The sequence below is a fragment of the Aethalodelphis obliquidens genome, unplaced genomic scaffold (assembly GCF_003676395.1).
Source record: "Aethalodelphis obliquidens isolate GAN/ISIS:26980383/991018 unplaced genomic scaffold, ASM367639v1 scaffold61, whole genome shotgun sequence".
NCBI classification, from domain to species: domain Eukaryota; kingdom Metazoa; phylum Chordata; class Mammalia; order Artiodactyla; family Delphinidae; genus Aethalodelphis; species Aethalodelphis obliquidens.
In genome coordinates this window covers 3,906,689-3,926,261 of record NW_020838005.1, presented here as the reverse complement: position 1 = coordinate 3,926,261, position 19,573 = coordinate 3,906,689, and the positions used below count along the sequence as shown (strand labels likewise).

Genomic DNA, 19,573 nt, shown 5'->3' with positions numbered 1-19,573 from the left:
CTGCTTTCTGCATCCTTAAATGGGGCCTTCCTCCCAGGTGATGATATGATGAGAGAGGGCATCAAGCCACCGGCATGTGGCCTGACACAGCTCTGTGCTTCCCCCCAAGCCCCCAGCCACTCCTGAGGTCCCCACAGCATCCTTGGAGCTGCAGACCTAGGTGGCCCCTGGGATACACAGGACAGGACATCCAAACTCCCTTTGAGAGGCAGATGAGCCCTGTGCAGGCAGGTACTTGAGGAGGACTGGGTCCCCAGGGAGGACAGAGATATATCATGAACAGGGCACAGAGATGCTCCAGGGCCCAGAAGCTAAAGCCTGTGATTAACAGAACGTATCTCCTGCTGGTCCCGGAGATGTGTCCGCTAGCTGCGTACAGACCCCTGCCCACTCCCACACCTTCCCTCTCCTGGGCTTTCACTCACGCTGCTCTCTCTGCCTGAATCCCTTCTCTCCTCTCGTTTTTCTGGTTCACATCAGGTCATCCTTTAGGGCTCAACCAAAGGGCCCCTCCTGCAGGAAGCCTGCCCTGATTCCCATCCATTCACACATTCCCCTGCCTGCCAAGGCTGAACACGGGCCCCCAAGAACACCACGGTGCCCTGAACACTTCTCTGGCATTGAGCCTCTTGCTTTGTGTCACGCTTGTCACTTCGTGGGTTTGTCTCCCCCGCTTGCAGGGAGCTCCTTGTGAATGGGTCTGGGTTTTATTCATCCTGGCCTCTTCTGGGCCTGAACAAAGCCTGCACATGGTAGACACTCCATAAATGTTTGAGTTGCCACGACCCTTGGAGAGGCAGAAACAGAGTGGTTTTCAGAGTGAAAAAGTATAGTGATGCCTCAGGGCCTGCAATGAGAAAGCTAGGTGAATGGACCACCCGCACTTGAAGACCAACCACAGGCTTCTATGGTGGCAATTTCCAGCTGTGAAGAGATTGCTACCCCAATATCCAAAATAATTCTGTCACTTGTTTCTAGTGGTTGAAGTCCCACAGTTAGACATTCACTCCTTTGGCTGCATTCAGCCAAATTCATTTCCTATTTCAGTGGAAATCTCCTGATATTAAACTTGAGCATTCACTGATACCATGTTTGGAAGGAAAAACAAGTGAAGCCACATATAGGTAGACCAGGAAGCCCTGTGTCTCAATCAGCATATGCTCTTCTGCTTCTCTGAGTGCTTACTTTGTATATCTTTCGGTTTGGGTTCATATAGTTTTATTTCAAGTTTTAAGAAAGGCTTAATGCATGGTTTTCCCATCCCTGTACTAGACTGTTTTAAATGCTAGCCTGTTTCTTTCTACTCTCACACAATAGCCCCTGAAAACAGGGGATGGGGAGATGGGTACTCTGTGGGGGAGGAACAGGGGTCCAGAGAAACAGGTGCATCCTGAGAAGTGCTTCTCTCTGGCTCCTGACAGATGCTTGAGTGTCCAGCCAAGGCCAGGGCAGGGATCAGGGGCCATCACTGGCCCACCTGGGAATCAGGGAGGTGGCTCTTACTTGGACAAGGCCAGGCCGTGCTTGTCCAGCTGTGGGTGCAGGTCAGCCAGGAGGATGCCGGCCTCCACGGTCACCTGCTTCTTCTCCATGTCCACCTGCAAGAGACCAGCAGAGACTGGGATGAGCTAGGCCGTCGCTCAGTCCTTGTCCTGCAGTCCCGCAGGGCTGTGAGTACAAGCGTGTCTCCCGCTACAGGCAGCCAAAGGGGTGCAGACAGAGCCCTAGAGTGCTGGGGCTTTGGGACTACTCTGCGTAACCCTTCTTTTCACAGGGGAAAGAAATAAGAAGCAGGGAAGAGAAGGGATTTGCCCAAGTCACCGCGGGACTGGGAGAACTGTGCTGTGTCCTGAGACCCACCGCCCCCAACCATGGCTGCCCCGGGGGGCTGGGGGAGGAGAAGTCTCCCTCCATTTCACAGCGAGGAGACTCAAGTTCAGGGACTTGAAGTCACTTGCCCAAGGTCACACAAACATCGGTGGTGGAACGGAGATGAGAATCCCATCTGTGTGACTCCAAAACACACGTTCCATTGACCCCGAGCGCAGAGCCTGGCAAAATCAATTACTGGAGCGCAGTCCTCACTAATTAGCGATCAGAGTTAATTTCTGCCATGACTGATGTCTTGACTGGAACATTTTCTACGGGGTGGTGACCGTCAGCCTGAGCAAATCAGGAAATAAATAGTAGAGAGAAATCCAGAACCTCTGCTAGCAGGGCTGGAGGGGAGGGTACCTGGCAAAAATTACAGCTCAGGGGAGCTGGCCCCGTCAGGCCAGGTGAGAACAGGAGCCCTCCTAACGGGCGGCACGCCTGCCAGTACTCTCACTTCCAGGCAGACACCTGAGGTGGTGGTGGTGGGGCCTGAATTCATGGCTGAATTGCATGGACAGTATCCCAGCACAGGGCTGATGTCAGACCCCTGAGTTTGCGGCACGCTCAGCTGCTGATCGGCTGTGTGACCTTAGGCAAATCACTCTCCCTCTCTGATCTTCAGTTTCCCCATACGTAAAACAAGTTAAGTGCAAAGCCTTCTGGATTTGTCATTGTGAGTCCACCTCTGGGGGCCTGACTTGCCATTCTTGTTCTAGAGAAGTGGAGAGGAGGCTCTGGCCGGAGGGGAGGAAGGACATCCTCTCCGTGGCCACAAGGGGGCGCATAGACCAGACGAGAGGCCTGAGCAAGCCCAGGCAGGACCCCGGGGAGGGGCGATCACTGGGGACCAGGAATTGGGGGTCACCTTGGGACTCAGAGGTGGGGAGGGGATAAGGCCCAAGGGAAAAGGCTAAGGAGTCTCCACCTGGACTCTGAGACGGAGACCACGGCTGCCCGGCATGGGGCCCAGCAGAGGTGGGGAGCCCAGGGCTCCTGGTACCTTGAGGACGCGGTTCATCTTGCCCATGTGGATCATGAAGCCGTCGGTGCAGGCAATGTCTGAAGGTGAGTGGCCACCGCCCACCACCTTCACCCGCTTGTTCTGCTGCCTGGCCAGGGCCAGCACCTGCTGAGGCAACACCTGCGTCAGCCCCGGCCCAGGCCTTTCCCTGTGAGGCCGCGGGGCCACCCAGGCTCTGGGCCCCCAGCCCCCCAAGGCCCTGCCTGGCTGGAGGCCGCTGTGCAGGCCACTCCGGGAAAGAGCCAGAGAGACGGGCCGGCGAGCGAGTGGGAGGGAGAACCAAGGAAGCACCCCAAAGTGGGGCTCCTGGGCGTGCTCCCCGAGGCAGCTGGCAAACCTGATCACATTCTTCTCCTGGGCAAAACCCTTCAAAGGCACCCAGCACCTTCAGAAGAAGGCCCGTCTCCTCGTGTTGGCCCACGTGGGCCTCAGCTGCCTCCCAGGGTGGATGAAGGCTCCCGGGGGCAGGGGTGGTGGCTTAAATTGACACCGTAGCCCCCCGTGTCTACCCTGGGCCTGACGGGAATAGGCCGTCTCTAGTGATCTTGAATGAATAAAGAAATGAATGCATGGTGTCACTCAAAGGAATCCATACTCTTTCACCCTTGTGTCTGGGCGTGGAACACCAGTCTCAGGATTTATACCTCGAGGGGTTCCGGGGTCAAGGAAGATTGGGAACTGCTCCATAGCACTTGCCTTCCACGCCCACCCCCACGCGCGAAGCACGTTTAAGCCTGCAGGTTCTACTGAATGTCGATACAATGAAGACATCTGTTTAACACCATCTCCCTCACACTCCCCTGACCACACAACTATTTTTATTTCCCTCCCCCCCCCCCCCCCCCCACCCCAACAGCTCTCCAGGGAAACACGGGCCTGCAGTAGCCTCCTCCTATTTGTAATTCACAGTCGTGCAGGCTAGCACGGCTAGAAACAGCCTTCACACGCAGGACATCAGCACCCCTCCACCCTCTCCCCTCAGCTCAGAATGAAGCATATTGCCTCGGCATTCAAGGCCCTCAGATCTGTTCAAAGCCACTTTGCCTCCCAGCCTTCCTCTTCTGCCCTCCCCTTCCCCCACGCACCCTCCGGCAGCCATGTCTGACGACTCTCCAGGTGTCCTCCTCACCTTCCTTCACCTCACACTGCCCTTGCCCAGCTCCCTGTGGAGCTCCTATGCATCCTCCAGGGCCCGGCTCAGTGACCACCTTCCTTCATTCTCATGCATGAGAGGTTGGGGGTTTTGAATCCTGGTTTGGATCCTGGCTCTGACACTTACTAATATGGGAAAATTACAAAGCCTCTCTGAGCCTCAGTTTGCTCATCTGGAAAATGGGGGTAATAATCACTACCTCACAGGGGGTTGTGGGGATGGATGAGACCACAGATATGAAGCAGTGGTGCTGATCACTTAGTGGTGACAGTGCCGTTCCCACCACTCTCCTCCAAGTGCCCTCACACACACCTGTGCACAGACTCACACCCATGCACACACACACAGCATGAATTTCTCCCTTCTCTGTTCTCTGCTGGTGCTAGTGAAACATCTGCATCCTCTGGGGGTTAGTCACATGCAGCCTGTCTTAGGGGCAAGTCTTTTAAGGGCAGAAGTCGGGTCATGTCCATTCATTCATTCATTCATTCACTCATTCAACAAATATTCAGTAAGTGCTTCCTGTGTACAGGTCACAGGGCTGGGTGCTGAGGATAAAATGGAAAAGACAAGCATGGTCTTAAATCCTTACGAGGGAGAGAGACAAAAGCATGCAAATGTTCATGTCAATGAAATCACCGCAGGTTTTGAACATGCAATGAAAGAAATAAGCAAGGAGCTGAGATACAGAAGATGGGGAAATACTCAGATAAGATGGTCTGGGAAGCCTCTGAGGAGGTGATTTACTTTGAGACCTAAAGGATGAAAAGGAGTCAGTCTCATTAAAAGGGATGGGACAGGCATCCCAGGCAGTGGGAACAGCAAGTACTAAGGTACGGAGGTAGCGAGCCCGGGAGAGAGGGACCTTAGGGAGGCCGGAGAGACAGGCCCAGAGGACGCATGGCCTTGGGGTCAGGAGTTGGGGTTTTATTCCACAAACAATGAAAGCCTCTGAAGAGCAAGGACGTAGCCCAATTCAACTTAGATTTTAAGAAAATTACTTTTGCTGATTGTGGAAAGTGCATTTGAGGGAGGTAAGAACTGAAGCTGGGAGATCAGGGGTGAGGCCATCACAGGCCACGGCATGTGAGGAAGGGATGGTGGCCTGGGCTTAGTGACAACAGTGCCGGAGAGAGGGAGGTGGGTTCTAGAAACTTCTGAGGCAGGACTTGCTGAGGTCCGATAAGGGACAGTGACCTACTTCCTGGCTTCTAGTCTGAGCAATCCTGTGGTTGGTATAGAGTCAGGGAAGACTACACTAGGACAGGTTGAAAGCAAACATCAAAGACATCATTTGGGGCATGTAAGTTTGTGATGTCTTTGATGAAAGAAGTCAAAACGAATCTGAAGTTCAGAGAAGAGACCTGAGCCGGAAATAAAAATCTGGCAGTCGTTGGCAGACAGCACAAGTGGTCACGCAGCAGCAGCATTCAGCTGCCGCCGACCCCGTGGAGCTGTCACCCCACCAGCAGTTCTGGGTTGGGGATGAGGGTCTTAGCTGGGAAGCCCACCTCCTCTCTGGGGCTGGCCTGGTCCACAGGGCCCAGATGGAGCTGGAGGTCCAGCGGCTGGACCACTGCGCGCCGTGCTGAGATGGACACTCACCTCTCTGATCTCCTCCACGGACGTGGGCTGGTAGTACATCTCTGGGTAACAGCCATAGGTCCTCGCCCAGTTTTGGAATTTGACTCCTTTGTACCCATGGACCTGTGATAGGACAAAACCCGGGTCACCACCAGTAAGTGGTCTAGCGCTGCCCTGACCCCCATCCCACTGTCCCAACATTGTAGAGATGGGAGGCTGGGGCCACGGCGCTGAGCCACTGGGAAGCTCAAACACACAGTGGAAGCTCTAAAGCCGTGCAGCCACGTGCGGGCTTCCTGCTACGATCTCCCTTGACCCCCATGGTCAGCGCAGCAGATCACGCAGAAAACTCGGCCCCTCCTTCGGAGAAGGGGGCTATGTGAGATCAGGGGTGCAGCCCTGGGAGACAGCACAGCAGCCTTTCCTGGCCTGGAGGCCACAGCAGAGAGCCTTGGGGAAAAGGCTCCCGTTTGTGGGATCCCCGCTGTGTGCTGGGCACTGTTCCGGGGTCCTCCACATGTCATATCGCTCCGCATGTCACACCTTATTTAGGCCTTACAATAAAGCCACGAAATAGGTAATATTACTCTCATTTTCAGGAGCAGAAACTGAGGCCCAGAGAGGTAGAGTAACCTCCCCGAGCTCACAGAGCAAACAAGGAAAGACACAGGAGTCCAACCCTGGCCTTCCTCTTCCATCCCTTCCCCAGCACCCCAGTGGCTCCCCAGAGCCACGAGTCCATTCAAGAGCTTCCCCGTGGCCTCCCAGTAGCCCCACACCTGCCCTCATTTTGCCCTCCCAAGCCGGGTTCACAGGCCCAGCCTGGATGCGAACCGGCAGGGCTGAACGGCTGGCCACGTGGACCTACCATGGCTCCAGCGGTGGGTCAGTGGCCTTGGCGGACTCCGGCCTCCTCGTGGAGCAGAGCACAGGGCAGCGGGGCGCGGAGGCCAGGCGGAGCGGGGAGCTGGAACCAGCAGTGCGGTGACGGTGACCGCGGGAGCTCAGGGCCGACTCTGCAGCTGCAGCACACAGAGGGGCTTGGGGCCCCGGCAGAGGTGGATAAACAGTGTGACAACAGGCTCCGCCCAGACAAACAGCAGTTTGGCCTGCCCCCTGCCCCGGGGCTCCTCTCAGGCCGCAGGGTGGGCAGGCAGCATTTACAAGGCGGCTGCTCTCTTCCCGAAAGCTGTTGAGCTCTGACACCAAGTACAGGCATTCTGGAGCCGGAGGACCCCCGGCCTCGAAACTGGGTCCTTAATGCCGCAGGTCAGGGGAGGCTGTGACGTGGGGGCCCGCGTGTTAGTTCATTTGTCAGAGCTGGGGGAGGGATGCACCAGGCTGCCCATCGCTATAGAACGGGATGCTGGTGGCTGTAGCACGGGGGCGCGGGGGACGGCGTATGGGGGGCGCGGACGAGTGACACTCGGACCAGGCAGTCTTCTAGCTGAGGTCTTCCTTCCCCAGGCCTTAAGGCAGGCAGACCTGGGTTCCTCTTCCATGCCTTGCCGGTTAACCTCTGTGAAGCTCGGTTTTCTCTCCAATAAAGTGGTGGCACTTTTGCCTAATTCTCTGGGTGGACATAAAGGTTAGAGCAGACATCTGAGGAGCCCCGGGACACCATCAGCGCTGGAAAAGGTTTCAAGCTCTTGCATCTGCCCCCAGCGTTGAGCTTTCGGTGGCAGGCTCCTTGGGACGTCCCTGTCCACGTCACCACCCCTTGGCTCAGTGCCTGGCACCGCACCAGCCTCTGAGGCACGTTTGTGCAATGAACAGATTAATCAGTCACTGAGCATCTTGGCATTCGATCTCTCCAAGCCAAGAGCTGGGGTCTAGCGGGAAGCGTGAGCAACAGCTCCAGGGTTTTGGAGGCGAGGCCGGGCTGGAGGATCGGAGCTTGGGGTCAGATACACACAGAAGAAGTTCTGGAATGGGGGTTGGGGGACACCTGTGTCCCCCAAACCAGGATCTTCTCCAGCTGCCAGGTGCATGTGTGTGTGCGTGTGCATGTTTGTGTGTGCGTGATCACACTCCCCAACTGCAAGGTTGTGTGCTGAGGGGGAGTGGTAGCCATGTGCTCCCCACAGGGAGATCCCACCTAGTGGAGATGCTGTTGTTTATGATCGCTTAGCAGCAGCTCAACAGCAGAGAGGAAAGTCCCAGGTACGGGTGAGGAATCTGCAGAGCTCAGGGCCACAGAAAGGAGCCGATTTGGCACAAGAGCTGGGACCTGTGTTATGGGCTGAATCGTGTTCCCCCCACCAAGTTCCTAGGTTGAAGCCTTAACCCCCAGGACCTCAGAATGTGACTGTATTTGGAGATAGGATTTTTAGAGGTAAAGTTAAAATGAGGTCATTGGAATGGGCCCTGATCCAATATGGCTGTGTCTAAATAAGAGGAGATTAGGACACAGACAAAAACGGAAGGCCAAGTGAGGACGCAGGGAGAAGACGGCTGTCTACACGCCAAGGAGAGAGGCCTCAGGAGAAACCAACCCTGCGACTGCTTGGCCTTAGACTTCCACCCTCCAGAGCTGTGAGACCACGAGTGTCCGTTGTTGAAGCCACTCAGTCTGTGGTTCTCTGCTGTGGCTGCCTGCAAGCCCCTGTGCTACGGTCTCCACCAAGGACTTCATGCGGGAGAAGAACAAGCCCTCTCGCCTCTGCGCTGTTTCCCTCGGGCTGTCCCTGGTGGAAGTCAGGGCCAGGGCGCTCCAAGGCTGCCAGCTCCACCACCCGAGGGCACCTCCCCACAGACTCCCTGCCTGGGAGAGGCAAGCCTTGGTAGGGGTGCAGCGGGGAGGCCCAAGGGCTGAGGGGTCCCTCCTCCGAGTTGGAAGGGGGTCCAGGGGCTGTGGCCACCAGATGGGGTGGGGTACGCATCATGCCAGGAGGGCAAAGAGGCCCCTGGCAAGGAGGGGAGGGGACAGCCCGATGCCACCCCAAATAAATAGCTTGCTTCCCGCTCACCCTCAAGCCCTGTCCCACAGCTTCAGGCGAAATGTACCCCGTGCCCACCCACAGATGTTCCTCTGCAACTACAGTGGAAGCCAGTTTTTCTCCTTTGGGTGAATGCATTCTGAGGCAGGACATTCCAGAAGCTGGATGCCATGGGTGTTGGTGGGCCTGGACTGTGCCCCCAGCCTGCCTGCAGGCTCCCTTCCCTCCTCTGCTAAGATCTCCTGAAGCCTGGAGTCACCCAGCAGGCGTGCTTTCTTCACCCTGTGCTACCGCCCTTGCATGGAACGCTTCCTCCCTCACCCCCAAGCCAGTCGCATCACTTTTATGAATCGCCTTTATGGAAAAAAAAAAAAAAATGACATGAAAAGAAATATAAAGATCAGCAAAAATGGTGTCTATCAGTTAATTGAATCTGCCTCGCCACCACCTCGTGGTTGAGGTCGATGGTATATTGCTCATTTCTTCTTGTCTGAAGGACTCAGCTTGTTCTATACTTGCTGAGTCTTAACTTTTTCAAACATTTGTTGGCAAGGGAAATTAATGTTACCATCTCGATGGCCGCTGAAGCTTTTCTTAAAAATCATTTCCCCTCCTGTGCTTATTAATCAGTGAAAACGAGTCCTTAATATACAAATTGTACATGGTAACTTAACACATTTCTTTGAAACACTGTGAACATTTAGAAGAGTGTTTCATGTTTTCTAATCGGTAGATATACTTCCTAGACCCACTCAGCCAGCTCGTTCTCTTTAAAAAGGCTGATGGGGCTTCCCTGGTGGCGCAGTGGTTGAGAATCTGCCTGCCAATGCAGGGGACACGGGTTCGAGCCCTGGTCCGGGAAGATCCCACATGCCGCAGAGCAACTAGCCCCGTGAGCCACAGTTACTGAGCCTGCGTGTCTGGAGCCTGTGCTCTGCAACGAGAGGCCGCGATAGTGAGAGGCCCGCGCACCGCGACGAAGAGTGGCCCCCGCTTGCCACAACTAGAGAAAGCCTTGCACAGAAACGAAGACCCAACACAGCCATAAATAAATTAATTAAATTAAAAAAAAAGGCTGATGGACATGTATACACTACCAAACTTAAGGTAGATAGCTAGTGGGAAGCAGCTGCATAGCACAGGGATATCAGCTCGGTGCTTTGTGACCACCTGGAGGGGTGGGATAGGGAGGGTGGGAGGGAGGGAGACGCAAGAGGGAGGAGATATGGGGACATATGCATATGTATAACTGATTCACTTTGTTATAAAGCAGAAACTAACACACCATTGTAAAGCAATTATACTCTAATAAAGATGTAAAAATAAATAAATAATAAATAAATAAAAATAAAAAGGCTGCTGTACTGAATGTAAAATAGTTGGCTGGTGGGAAGCAGCAGCACAGAACGGGGAGAGCTACTCGGTGCTTTGCGATGACCTCGAGGAGGGGATGGGTGGGGGGAGGGAGGGAGGCTCAAGAGGGAGGGGATATGGGGACATGTGTATGCAGATGGCTGATTCGCTCTGTCGGGCAACAGAAACTAACACAGTATTGTGAAGCAATTATACTCCAATAAAGATCTATTAAAAATAAATAAATAAAAAGGCTTCTGTAAGGCATAAAGTTCATTTGTTGTCATTCAACAAATGACAAAGCTGGATGGCAAGGTTTAAAGCATCCCCTGCTTCTTAGGGTTCCCTTCCATCTCAATCCAGGATAACTGATGGAAACACTGACCAAATAATACATCTCCTCAATCTATTCCAATGGCAACCAAGACCACTGTTTGGGGCTTTCTCTGGATTCTTCTTACCTTGATTTGCATAAACAAAGACTTGTTTTTGTCTTCCAAATTCTGATACAAGCCAGTCACACAAGCTCCCCAGTGCTGAGGCGTTCTGCCCATCCATCTTGGCAGCAACTTTATGCAAAACAGTAAGGAACTACATACAAAACAGAGGTTAGGTCCTAACCCAGGTCCTTTTAAAATTGGAAGTAAATTTCTACTTGATTAAAAAGTGAGTTTATGACCTGCAGAATGGGAGAAAATATTTGCAAATCATATAATGGATTAATATCCAGAGTGTATAAAGAACTCCTACAACAACCAAAGCCCAATCCTGATTTAAAAACGGGCAAAGAATGCCCACTTCTCCAAAGAAGATATACAAATGGTGACTAGCACATGAAAAGATGCTCGTCACTTAGTACTAGGGAAATGCAAATCCAAACCACAAAGAGATGCCCCTTCAAACCCATTAGGATGGCTATTACCCAAAACTCAGAAAACAACGAGCGACAATGATGATGTGGAGAAACGGAAACCCTTGGCATTGCTGATGGGAACGTAAAATGCTTCAGTCGGTGTGGAAAACCCTACCGTGGAGAGAATTCCCGTACGATCCAGCAATCCCACCTCTGGGTACGTACACAGAAGACCTGAAAGCAGGGCCTTTAAGAGATACTTACTTGTACACCCAAGTCTCAACTGATGTATGATTGGATCAACAAAATGTGGAATATACATACAAGGCAATATTATCCAGCCTTAAAAAGGAAGGAAATTCTGACACAGGCCACAACATGGACGAACCTTGAGGATTTCAGGGGCTCAGAACGAGCCTCCCCAGAGTGTGTTACTTTTGCACGAGGAGCTAAAGGCAATAGAGCTCCTGTGGGTTCAAGGGAAACTACTGCTCCTTCCTCAACTACCTACAAGAATTTAAATTGGGGATTTTTCCCAGAAAAGAGTTATTACCGGAGATAAATTCTGTCTGAGTGGCACCACGTATATGGCAGGGCAAATACCTAAGTACCCAGCATCTGCTCTTCCTTTTACCATCCTGTGAAGGGCCTCCTGTCCTTGGAAGCCCCAGGCTCCTCTCCCATTCCTTAGCTCAGGGGGGCACATATACCTCATTTTACTTTTCTCTCTCTGACCCTCTCACGTATGTAGGGTTCCCGTTATGTGCAAAATTGAATTTGATCTTTCCTGCTAATCTATCTCATGTCAATTTAATTCTTAGACCAGCCAGAAGAACATAGAAGGGTAGAGGAAAGTTTCCTTCCTCCCTGACAGGATCTTATACTAAGTGAAATAAAGCCAGTTACAAAAAGACAAATACGGTATGAATCCACTTATATGAAGTAACTAGAGGAGCCAGATTTATAGAGACGGAAACTAGAATGGGGGTTTCCAGGAACTGGGGGATGGAGAGAAGAGAGTTAGTGTTTAACGGGGACAGGGTTGCTTGGGAAGATGGACGGTGGTGATGGCTACACAGCCATGTGAACGTACTTAATGCCACTGAGCTGTGCACTGAAAAATGGTAAATTTTATGTTACGCAAGTCTGACCACAACTTTTAAAAAGTGAATTTACAGCAATAGGGGTATCACTGGTATTCTTTCTAAAGCAGGTACCAGCCTCAAAATCCAGGAAATATGTATGGAAATAAGACAAAATGTATTTAGGTAAACTGCCAAAATGACTACCCATACCTTATCAATATGAAAGCTGTAAAAACCTACAGTATCTTTAAATGCTTCAACTGTGTTATTAAAACAATTATCGCATTTGTCTCATGAAACAGAAGCGCAGTGACATACCCTCGTGGTTTATCCAACGGATCCTAGGGAAGATGTGCAGATGTCTAGAATCTGGATGTCTTCTCCTGAATTCAGTGCTATCGGTACACACGCCAACAGTAAGAGATCTACCGAGGCTTGGGACGGTGAAAAGACTCAGACCATTGGTCATCCATCTCATGAAGCAGGACATCAAATACTAAGCATTTGAAACTAACTCATTTACCCATTCAAAACACCAGGCATGCGCTGGGCTAGGGTCAAGGATGAATCACCTAGACAGGCAGGCTCCAATCCCAAGAAGCTGACAGTCTGGCAGAAGAAACAATTAACAATTGGGTGCAGCGGCCAACACTGGGGAGAAACTTCCACAAGTGCCAAGAAAGTATTTTATGTGTGGCCAGATGGATTCCTTTGAACTGCGAGGCATGACATTTCCCACCCAATTCTTGTTGCCAAAACCTTTGAGCTTCTGACCTACATATTTTAACCATTGTTTAGTTTTAATTTGTGCTCATGGTAATGTCAGTGTGAACAGTGGGCCTCAGAGTCACTTCCAGGCCTAAAACCGTGGGTTCGTTATACCCCAAGAGAGACAGGAATAGCTTTTTGTCGCATGTTCTAAACAGATGCATTTTTAGAAGATATTTCTCCTGGAAACCTTGGACCCTGCTAGTTGACAGCCACCGAGTGTGAGGACAGAACCTGGGAGTGATCTCAGCTCCCTGGAGGGAGCTCTATGATCTCACTGATATGTGGGTGGGGTCTTCCATGCCTCTTTTAAAAAGCTATTTCCCTCTGCAGAGGTAAATACACTTGTTATTTATGCCCTTTGTAGTCTGAAATAAAAATAACATTTTTAAATCAAATCAATTTGAACATACTTCAAACAACTTGTAGTTAACAAGGCATCTGAAAAGCATTTTCGGGAATGACCTAAAGACCTTTTCCAATGCAGCGTTGTTTTTATGACCCTCAATCTTGTATGACTGGTGATAGTTGTGTTGCAATGCTACGAACTAGATTCGTCCGGCCCTTATTTGCCGAAAGAGTAGAATTTCTGAACATTTTGAATGGTTTACAGAGATTACTGGGTAGAATACTGGAAATGGAGACAGGCCGAATAGGTTTGCCTACTTGTGCTTCTTCAGATGAGAGATGTTCTAAGATTCCTGTTTCCTCCAACCAGTTCTGGACAAATAAGTCTGGACACACGCAGTTAGTGAAATAATGTTAGCTGGCTCCTGTAGTCATTCCCCCAGAGCACACATTTGCTTTTTAAATGAGTCCTTCAATTCTCTGATCCAAAAGGGAGGAGGTGGTGGTGGGCTGGCTGGAAGTTTAAAGCCCTCAGAAGCCTCATCCTGGGATAAACCGGAAATTTTATGGCTAATACTTCAGTAGCACTTCCTGTGTGCCAGGCACCGTTCTAGGGCCCTGTATGTATTCACTCATTTAATACTCACGACCACCTATGAGTTTGGTGCTATTAATGTCCTTTTCTAATAGAGGAAACTGAAGCACAGTGACCTCTTTCTCGAGGTCACTCTGTGGTCAGTGGCCGAGCAGGGATTTGATCTGGGTAGTCTCACCACAGATTTAGAAAAGAAAAGAGCTTTTGGTAGAAGGAGCTCAGCCTGCAGAACCAGACAGCATGCATCTGAATCTAGGCTCTGCCCCGCACGAGCCAAGTGACCTTGGGCAAATTATGTGAACCTCAGTTTTCCCATCTGTTAAATGGGCCAAGTGACCTTGGGCAAATTATGTGAACCTCAGTTTTCCCATCTGTTAAATGGGAAGGATAAGAGTTGGTCAGTGTGGGGCTCCAGGCACACAGGGGTATTTAAGAATGATCGCTGTTAACATTTCTAAGCTGCCCTTTGCTTTCTCCGCACACCCGGACATACGTACCCTTTTCTGCCTGGTTAATTTACATTCATCCTAATTCAGAATTCAGCCTGGAGACACCACCTTGTCCACAAGCTTGCCCTGCAGAAAGAGCAGCGAGGGAGGTGAACACAGATTGGTGAGCACACCATGCCAACAGAGCAGGGAGACAGGGCACATGGCCACGCGTGGCTCGTGGCCACTCTATCTGGTAGCGCAGAACCGACCATTTCAATCGTGTCAGAAAGTTGCACGGGAATATAAATTGGTGCAGCCATTATGAAAACAGTATGGAGGTTCCCCAAAAAGCTAAAAATAGAGTTGCCATCTGAGCCTGTTATCCCACTTCTGGGCATATATCTGGAGAAAACTATAGTTTGAAAAGATACATGCACCCTATGTTTGTCCCGACACTATTTACAATAGCCAAGACATGGAAGCAACCTAAGTGTCCATCAACAGATGAATGGGGAACGAAGATGTGGAATATTAGCCATAAAAAAGAATGAAATACTGCCATTTGCAGCAACATGGATGGACCTAGAAGTTGTCATACTAAGTGAAGTAAGTCAGAGAAAGACAAAAACCATATGATATCACTTACATGTGGAATCTGAAATATGATACAAATGAACTTATCTACAAAACAGAAACAGACTCGCAGACATAGAGAACAGGCTTGTGGTTGCCAAGGGGGAGGGGGGTGGGGGAGGGATGGATTAGTAGTTTGGGATTAGCAGATGCGAACTACTACATATAGAATGTATAAACAACAAAGTCCTACTGTATAGCACAGAGAACTATATTCAATATCCCGTGATAAACCATCACGGAACAGAATATGAAAAAGAATGGATACACATATGTACCTGAATCACTTTGCTCTACAGCAGAAATTAACACGACATTGTAAATCAACTATACTTCAATAAAATAAATTAATAAAAAAAGAAAGTTCTACCAGACAGCACTGTCCCAGATCATGCAGACTCGTAGAGAGTCAGAGCAGAGGAAACAGTGTTCACCCAAACACGATACTTTCTTAGAACAATCACTCTGCTTTTCTCCCAAGAACTCAAACAGCACTAAGCCAGTTGTCTTCATTTTATTGCATAAAGGAGTTCCCATCTCTGCTGAAAAGCTTCTAAATTGCTGATTTTGCATCATCAAAACGCTGACTTGATTATCAAGAGAAATCACCCCCTGGCCATCCCGTTCTGTCCCCCACAGAACACTAACCATCCTTAGACATAAAGCGATACGTTTATACCCAGAGGATTAATCACACGTGATTTTTCCTATATCTAAAATTATGTCAAATCTGACTCATTTCATTTAGAGAAAATCACTCTTTGCTGCAAACCCCTTGAGAACGACGCTGCTGGTTTTGAGAGATGCGGGTAAGGCCCCATCCGGGTACCAGAGAAGCGCCCCAGCAGATGGAGCGGTTGGACTGCCTGCTGGCGGCTGACACACGTCACACCCTAAAGCTTCGACACCCCCGGTGGGTCGCTGGCGTCGGTCTCCAGCCACTCAATGAGGATCTGATTCAACTCTGTGGGCCTGGAACGGGAACACAAGGCAATTCGCATCTGTCTGGACGCACTCCCTCACTCAGGCCAAGGCAGGGGTGGTAAAGCAAGCGGCTTATTGGAGGCGAACGGGGAGCCCTGACGTCCCCCACCCAGGGACCGCCATCTCCTTACTTCTCCATCTGTGTCCAGTGTCCACAGTCCTTAATGTGACCCCTTTTCAGGTGGGGGATCTGGAAGAAAACCCCACCCGGAAAAGTAAATGGCAGAAGGCAAGTTCTCTGCTCCCGGTGGGCCGCCCCCCTGAAAACCCCGCCTGATTTAGGAAGGGAATGACCACTGCTCAAGCTCCTACTATGTGCTAGGTGCTCCACATGCGCTGCCTTATTTATCTTTTTATTATATACATTTATTTATTTTATTTATTTATTTTTGGCTGCATTGGGTCTTCGTTGCTGCGTGCGAGCTTTCTCTAGTTGTGGCGAGCAGGGACTACTCTTCGTTGTGGTGCGCGGGCTTCTCATTGCGGTGGCTTCTCTTGTTGCGGAGCACGGGTTCTAGGCACGTGGGCTTCAGTCGTTCTGGCACGCGGGCTCTAGAGCGCAGGCTCAGTAGTTGTGGCTCATGGGCTTAGTTGCTCTGCAGCATGTGGAGTCTTCCTGGACCAGGGCTCGAACCCATGTCCCCTGCACTGGCAGGCGGATTCTTAACCACTGCGCCGCCAGGGAAGCCCTGCCTTATTTATCTTTGACCGTGATCCTTTGGGTAATATGAAGGCTCAGAGAGGTTAGGTAACTGGCCCAAGGCCACACAGAGAGTGGCTGAGCTAAGATTCAAATTCAGGCTGACCCATACTCATCACAACAGACTGTCTCCCTCCAGAACCATTAGGACTTGGCCCGTTCACAGCCTGGAAAATGGCGGGTCGAGCTTGGCTCTTGCCCTGTAGCCATGACTGCGTCCCCTTCCCACGTCGCCTCCCTCCTCCCTGGTGGTCTGCACGCAGGGCTGTTCAGTCTTGCTTTTGGCGCCTGAATCCCCAAAGTGGGTCACAGCCCTCCCCGGACTGGCTCCACCACCCACACAGGGCGTCCTTGGCAACGTGCCTTGAATCACGCTCTCTCCACCGCACTGGATGATGCTAACTAACAAAGCCACGGCCAAGGGCAGGCGAACGCTCTCAGCAACCAGCCAGGATACACGAGCCGTCACGGGGACCCCACCTGCAGGCCTCCCAATCCCTACCAAGCCCCACGCTTCCAGCAGAGTGTGCTTCCAAAACACAGGCTTGACACCCATCTCTCCACCTCAACGGTCCCCTCACCCATAGGTCCACACAGCTCAGCCTGGCCCAGTGGGCTCAGGATAACCTCCCAGCCGCACCCTCTGACCTCTCTCATCCATCCTCACCTCTCAACACCCTGTCTCCTCTCCCGTTCTCTCTCTGCCGGGCAAGGCTTAGGAGTTCCTCAAGGCCAGAGGCAGTGGTCAGCACCTCTGTGAAGCCCTCGCTCCCAGCTGGGCCCTTGTCCACACAAGCCTCCTGCATATGGGGTGAACTGCTGGACATGACCTCCTGTGGGGTGGGGTCTGCACCTCATTCATCTTTACCGCCCTGGCATCTAGCACTGTCCCAACTCATCTAGGTGCACAGGAAAAGCCCATGAAATGAAAGGAGTGAGTGATGAGAGACTGCATCAGTGAAGGGGAAAGGAAGCAGCAGTCTTTTTTCGTTTTCTTTTGGCCACACCGCGTGGCATGTGGGATCTTAGTTCCCTGAAGTGTGGAGTCTTAACCACTGGACCACCAGGGAAGTCCAGGAAGGAGTGGTCTTTTTTTTTTTTTTTTTGCGGTACGCGGGCCTCTCACTGCTGCGGCCTCTCCCGTTGCGGAGCACAGGCTCCGGACGCGCAGGCTCAGCGGCCGTGGCTCACGGGCCCAGCCGCTCCGCGGCATGTGGGATCTTCCCAAACCGGGGCACGAACCCGTGTCCCCTGCAACGGCAGGCAGACTCTCAACCACTGCGCCACCAGGGAAGCCCCCGAGGAGCAGTCTTAATCGCTGCTCCCAAAAGGCGACAGTGATGCTGCTGAGGAAGCCCTCGTCAAGCCAGCGGTTCCCCCGAACATCCCACTCTTCATCCTCTGGGACGCCTGCGCCCTCCTCCAAGAAGCCCCGATGGCCCCGAGCAGGACCATCGCCTTACCCAGTCCTCCATATGCTTGGACATCTCAGGAACGAGCACGAAGTCCTTCTCCGCGGTGACCATCAGGGCCGGCACCAGGATCTGGGGAGGGATAACGGGAAGGAGAAGCAGCCTCCACGCTCAGGCTCTCCCTCACCCGGGCGAGGAGATGTTATTTTCACACCACGGGGCCTCCTCCACTATCAACTCCCCCGCAGAAGACCCCTCAGCACCGCTGTGGTCTGGCTTTGTTTCCGCCACGTGCTTTGCGTGAAGGAGGCACCAGTATTACTAAAGATCTGAAAGGATGGTGTGCGAGATTAGAAGATGTGTATCTTGCTCTCTGCCCCTGGTTCCCGGCATAGAGCCCCTGAAACCCCTGTAAATTCCTAAGTGATGAGAGCACTTCTGTTCCAATGAGGTGACTCTGGCTGGGCTCCTGGATGGGGGCTGGTCACCAGGAAGACAAAGCCATGAGTAGACACTTGGGATTTTCAGCTCCCTCCTTCCCCCCACGTCTGGAAGGCGAAAGGGATGAAATGGAGTTAATAATTGATCGCGTCTACGTGAGGAAGTCTCCATAAACATCCACATAACCCCAGTAGCAAGGAGTTCGGAGAGCTTCTCGGTTGGTGAAATCCACACCAAAAGGATGACACACCTCAGCTCCACAGGGTCAGAGGCTCCTGGGCTTGGGACCCTCCCAGACCTCACCCTGTGGATTCCTTCGTCTGGCGGTTCATCTGTGTCCTTTACCAAATCCTTTAATAAACTAGTAAACGTGAGTAAGTGTTTCCCAGAGTTCTGTGAGCCACTCTAGAAAATTAATAGACCCAAGGAGGAGGTCCTGGGAGCCTCCAATTTACGGCCAATCAGTTGGAAGCACAGGTAACAACCTGGACTTGGGGTTGGCGTCTGAAGTGGGGAGCAGTCTTGTGGGACTGAGCCCCTAACCTGTGGGCTCTGACGCCGTCTCCAGGTAGCTGGTGCCAGAACTGAGTTAAACTGCAGGCCACCCAGCTGGTGTTGCAGAGAACTGCTTGGTGTGGGGAAAACGCCCACACATTTGGAGACCAGAAGTGCCAGAAAGAAAGCGATTTGTGTGAAAGTAAAGGAGACACACAGGAGGAAAAAAATGGGTTTTTCTCATACGGATGGATTCAGCCACGTATTGACCACACAGGTTGTGTGTGTGGGTGTGTGGGTGTGTGTATAAGTAAGAACACGCGTGTGGTCCACTCTGTGTGACTGATATTCCTGACACCAAACAGGTGGCACTGGGAAGGAGGAAAGATGCCCTTAGATGGAGATCAATATTCCTTTTCTATGAACTGAATAGAATATTCAATTGAATAGAATATTCACACTCTGCCCTTCACAGGGGCAGCCAGAGTGTGACTGGGCCAGCCTGACATTACAGGCAGGAAAGGGACTTCACTTTTTGTCTACTGATGCATGGGGCACCGCAAGGTCGAGAGAACCTCCTTTTACTCTGTGTTCTCAAGCTACCATGACAATTTCCAAATGGTGTTCACTGTCCCTGGGTAAGGAATGCTCATCGTTTTTTACCTGCAACACAGAACTGTGCGCTTCTCACTGCGCCCCGTTCACCAAGGGGTGAAGACCCAGTGGTGGTTTTGTGGCTGAAATGAATCCTGAGGCTGCTGTGGGGGTGGGATGGACACTCTAGAATGTTGCAGGTGAAAACGTAAAGCAGTGGCAGAGGCAATGGGAGGAGGTGGGAGAGGAGGAAGATCTGGAAGGAAACTGCAGAAGAGGGGGGTCCCCAAACCTACTGCCACCGGGGTT

General features: G+C 51.6%; 2 protein-coding genes across 2 annotated transcripts in view; both read right to left on the bottom strand.

Moving 5' to 3' along the window:
• The window catches only part of LOC113610122 (L-gulonolactone oxidase), a 31,960-nt gene extending 22,561 nt beyond the window's left edge, over positions 1 to 9,399 (bottom strand). The window contains exons 1-4 of the mRNA XM_027087947.1: positions 6,502 to 9,399; positions 5,655 to 5,756; positions 2,876 to 3,001; positions 1,504 to 1,598 (exon numbers count right to left, since the gene is read on the bottom strand). Coding sequence (XP_026943748.1) covers positions 1,504 to 1,598; positions 2,876 to 3,001; positions 5,655 to 5,756; positions 6,502 to 6,504 — 326 coding nt within the window. The 5' untranslated portion in view covers positions 6,505 to 9,399. The remainder of the gene's footprint in view (positions 1 to 1,503; positions 1,599 to 2,875; positions 3,002 to 5,654; positions 5,757 to 6,501) is intronic.
• Positions 9,400 to 15,136: 5,737 nt separating this feature from the next.
• The window catches only part of EPHX2 (epoxide hydrolase 2), a 57,523-nt gene continuing 53,086 nt past the window's right edge, over positions 15,137 to 19,573 (bottom strand). Inside the window, exons 17-19 of the mRNA XM_027087929.1 lie at positions 17,786 to 17,866; positions 15,754 to 15,812; positions 15,137 to 15,610 (exon numbers count right to left, since the gene is read on the bottom strand). Of these exons, the coding sequence (XP_026943730.1) occupies positions 15,532 to 15,610; positions 15,754 to 15,812; positions 17,786 to 17,866 (219 nt within the window). The 3' untranslated portion in view covers positions 15,137 to 15,531. The remainder of the gene's footprint in view (positions 15,611 to 15,753; positions 15,813 to 17,785; positions 17,867 to 19,573) is intronic.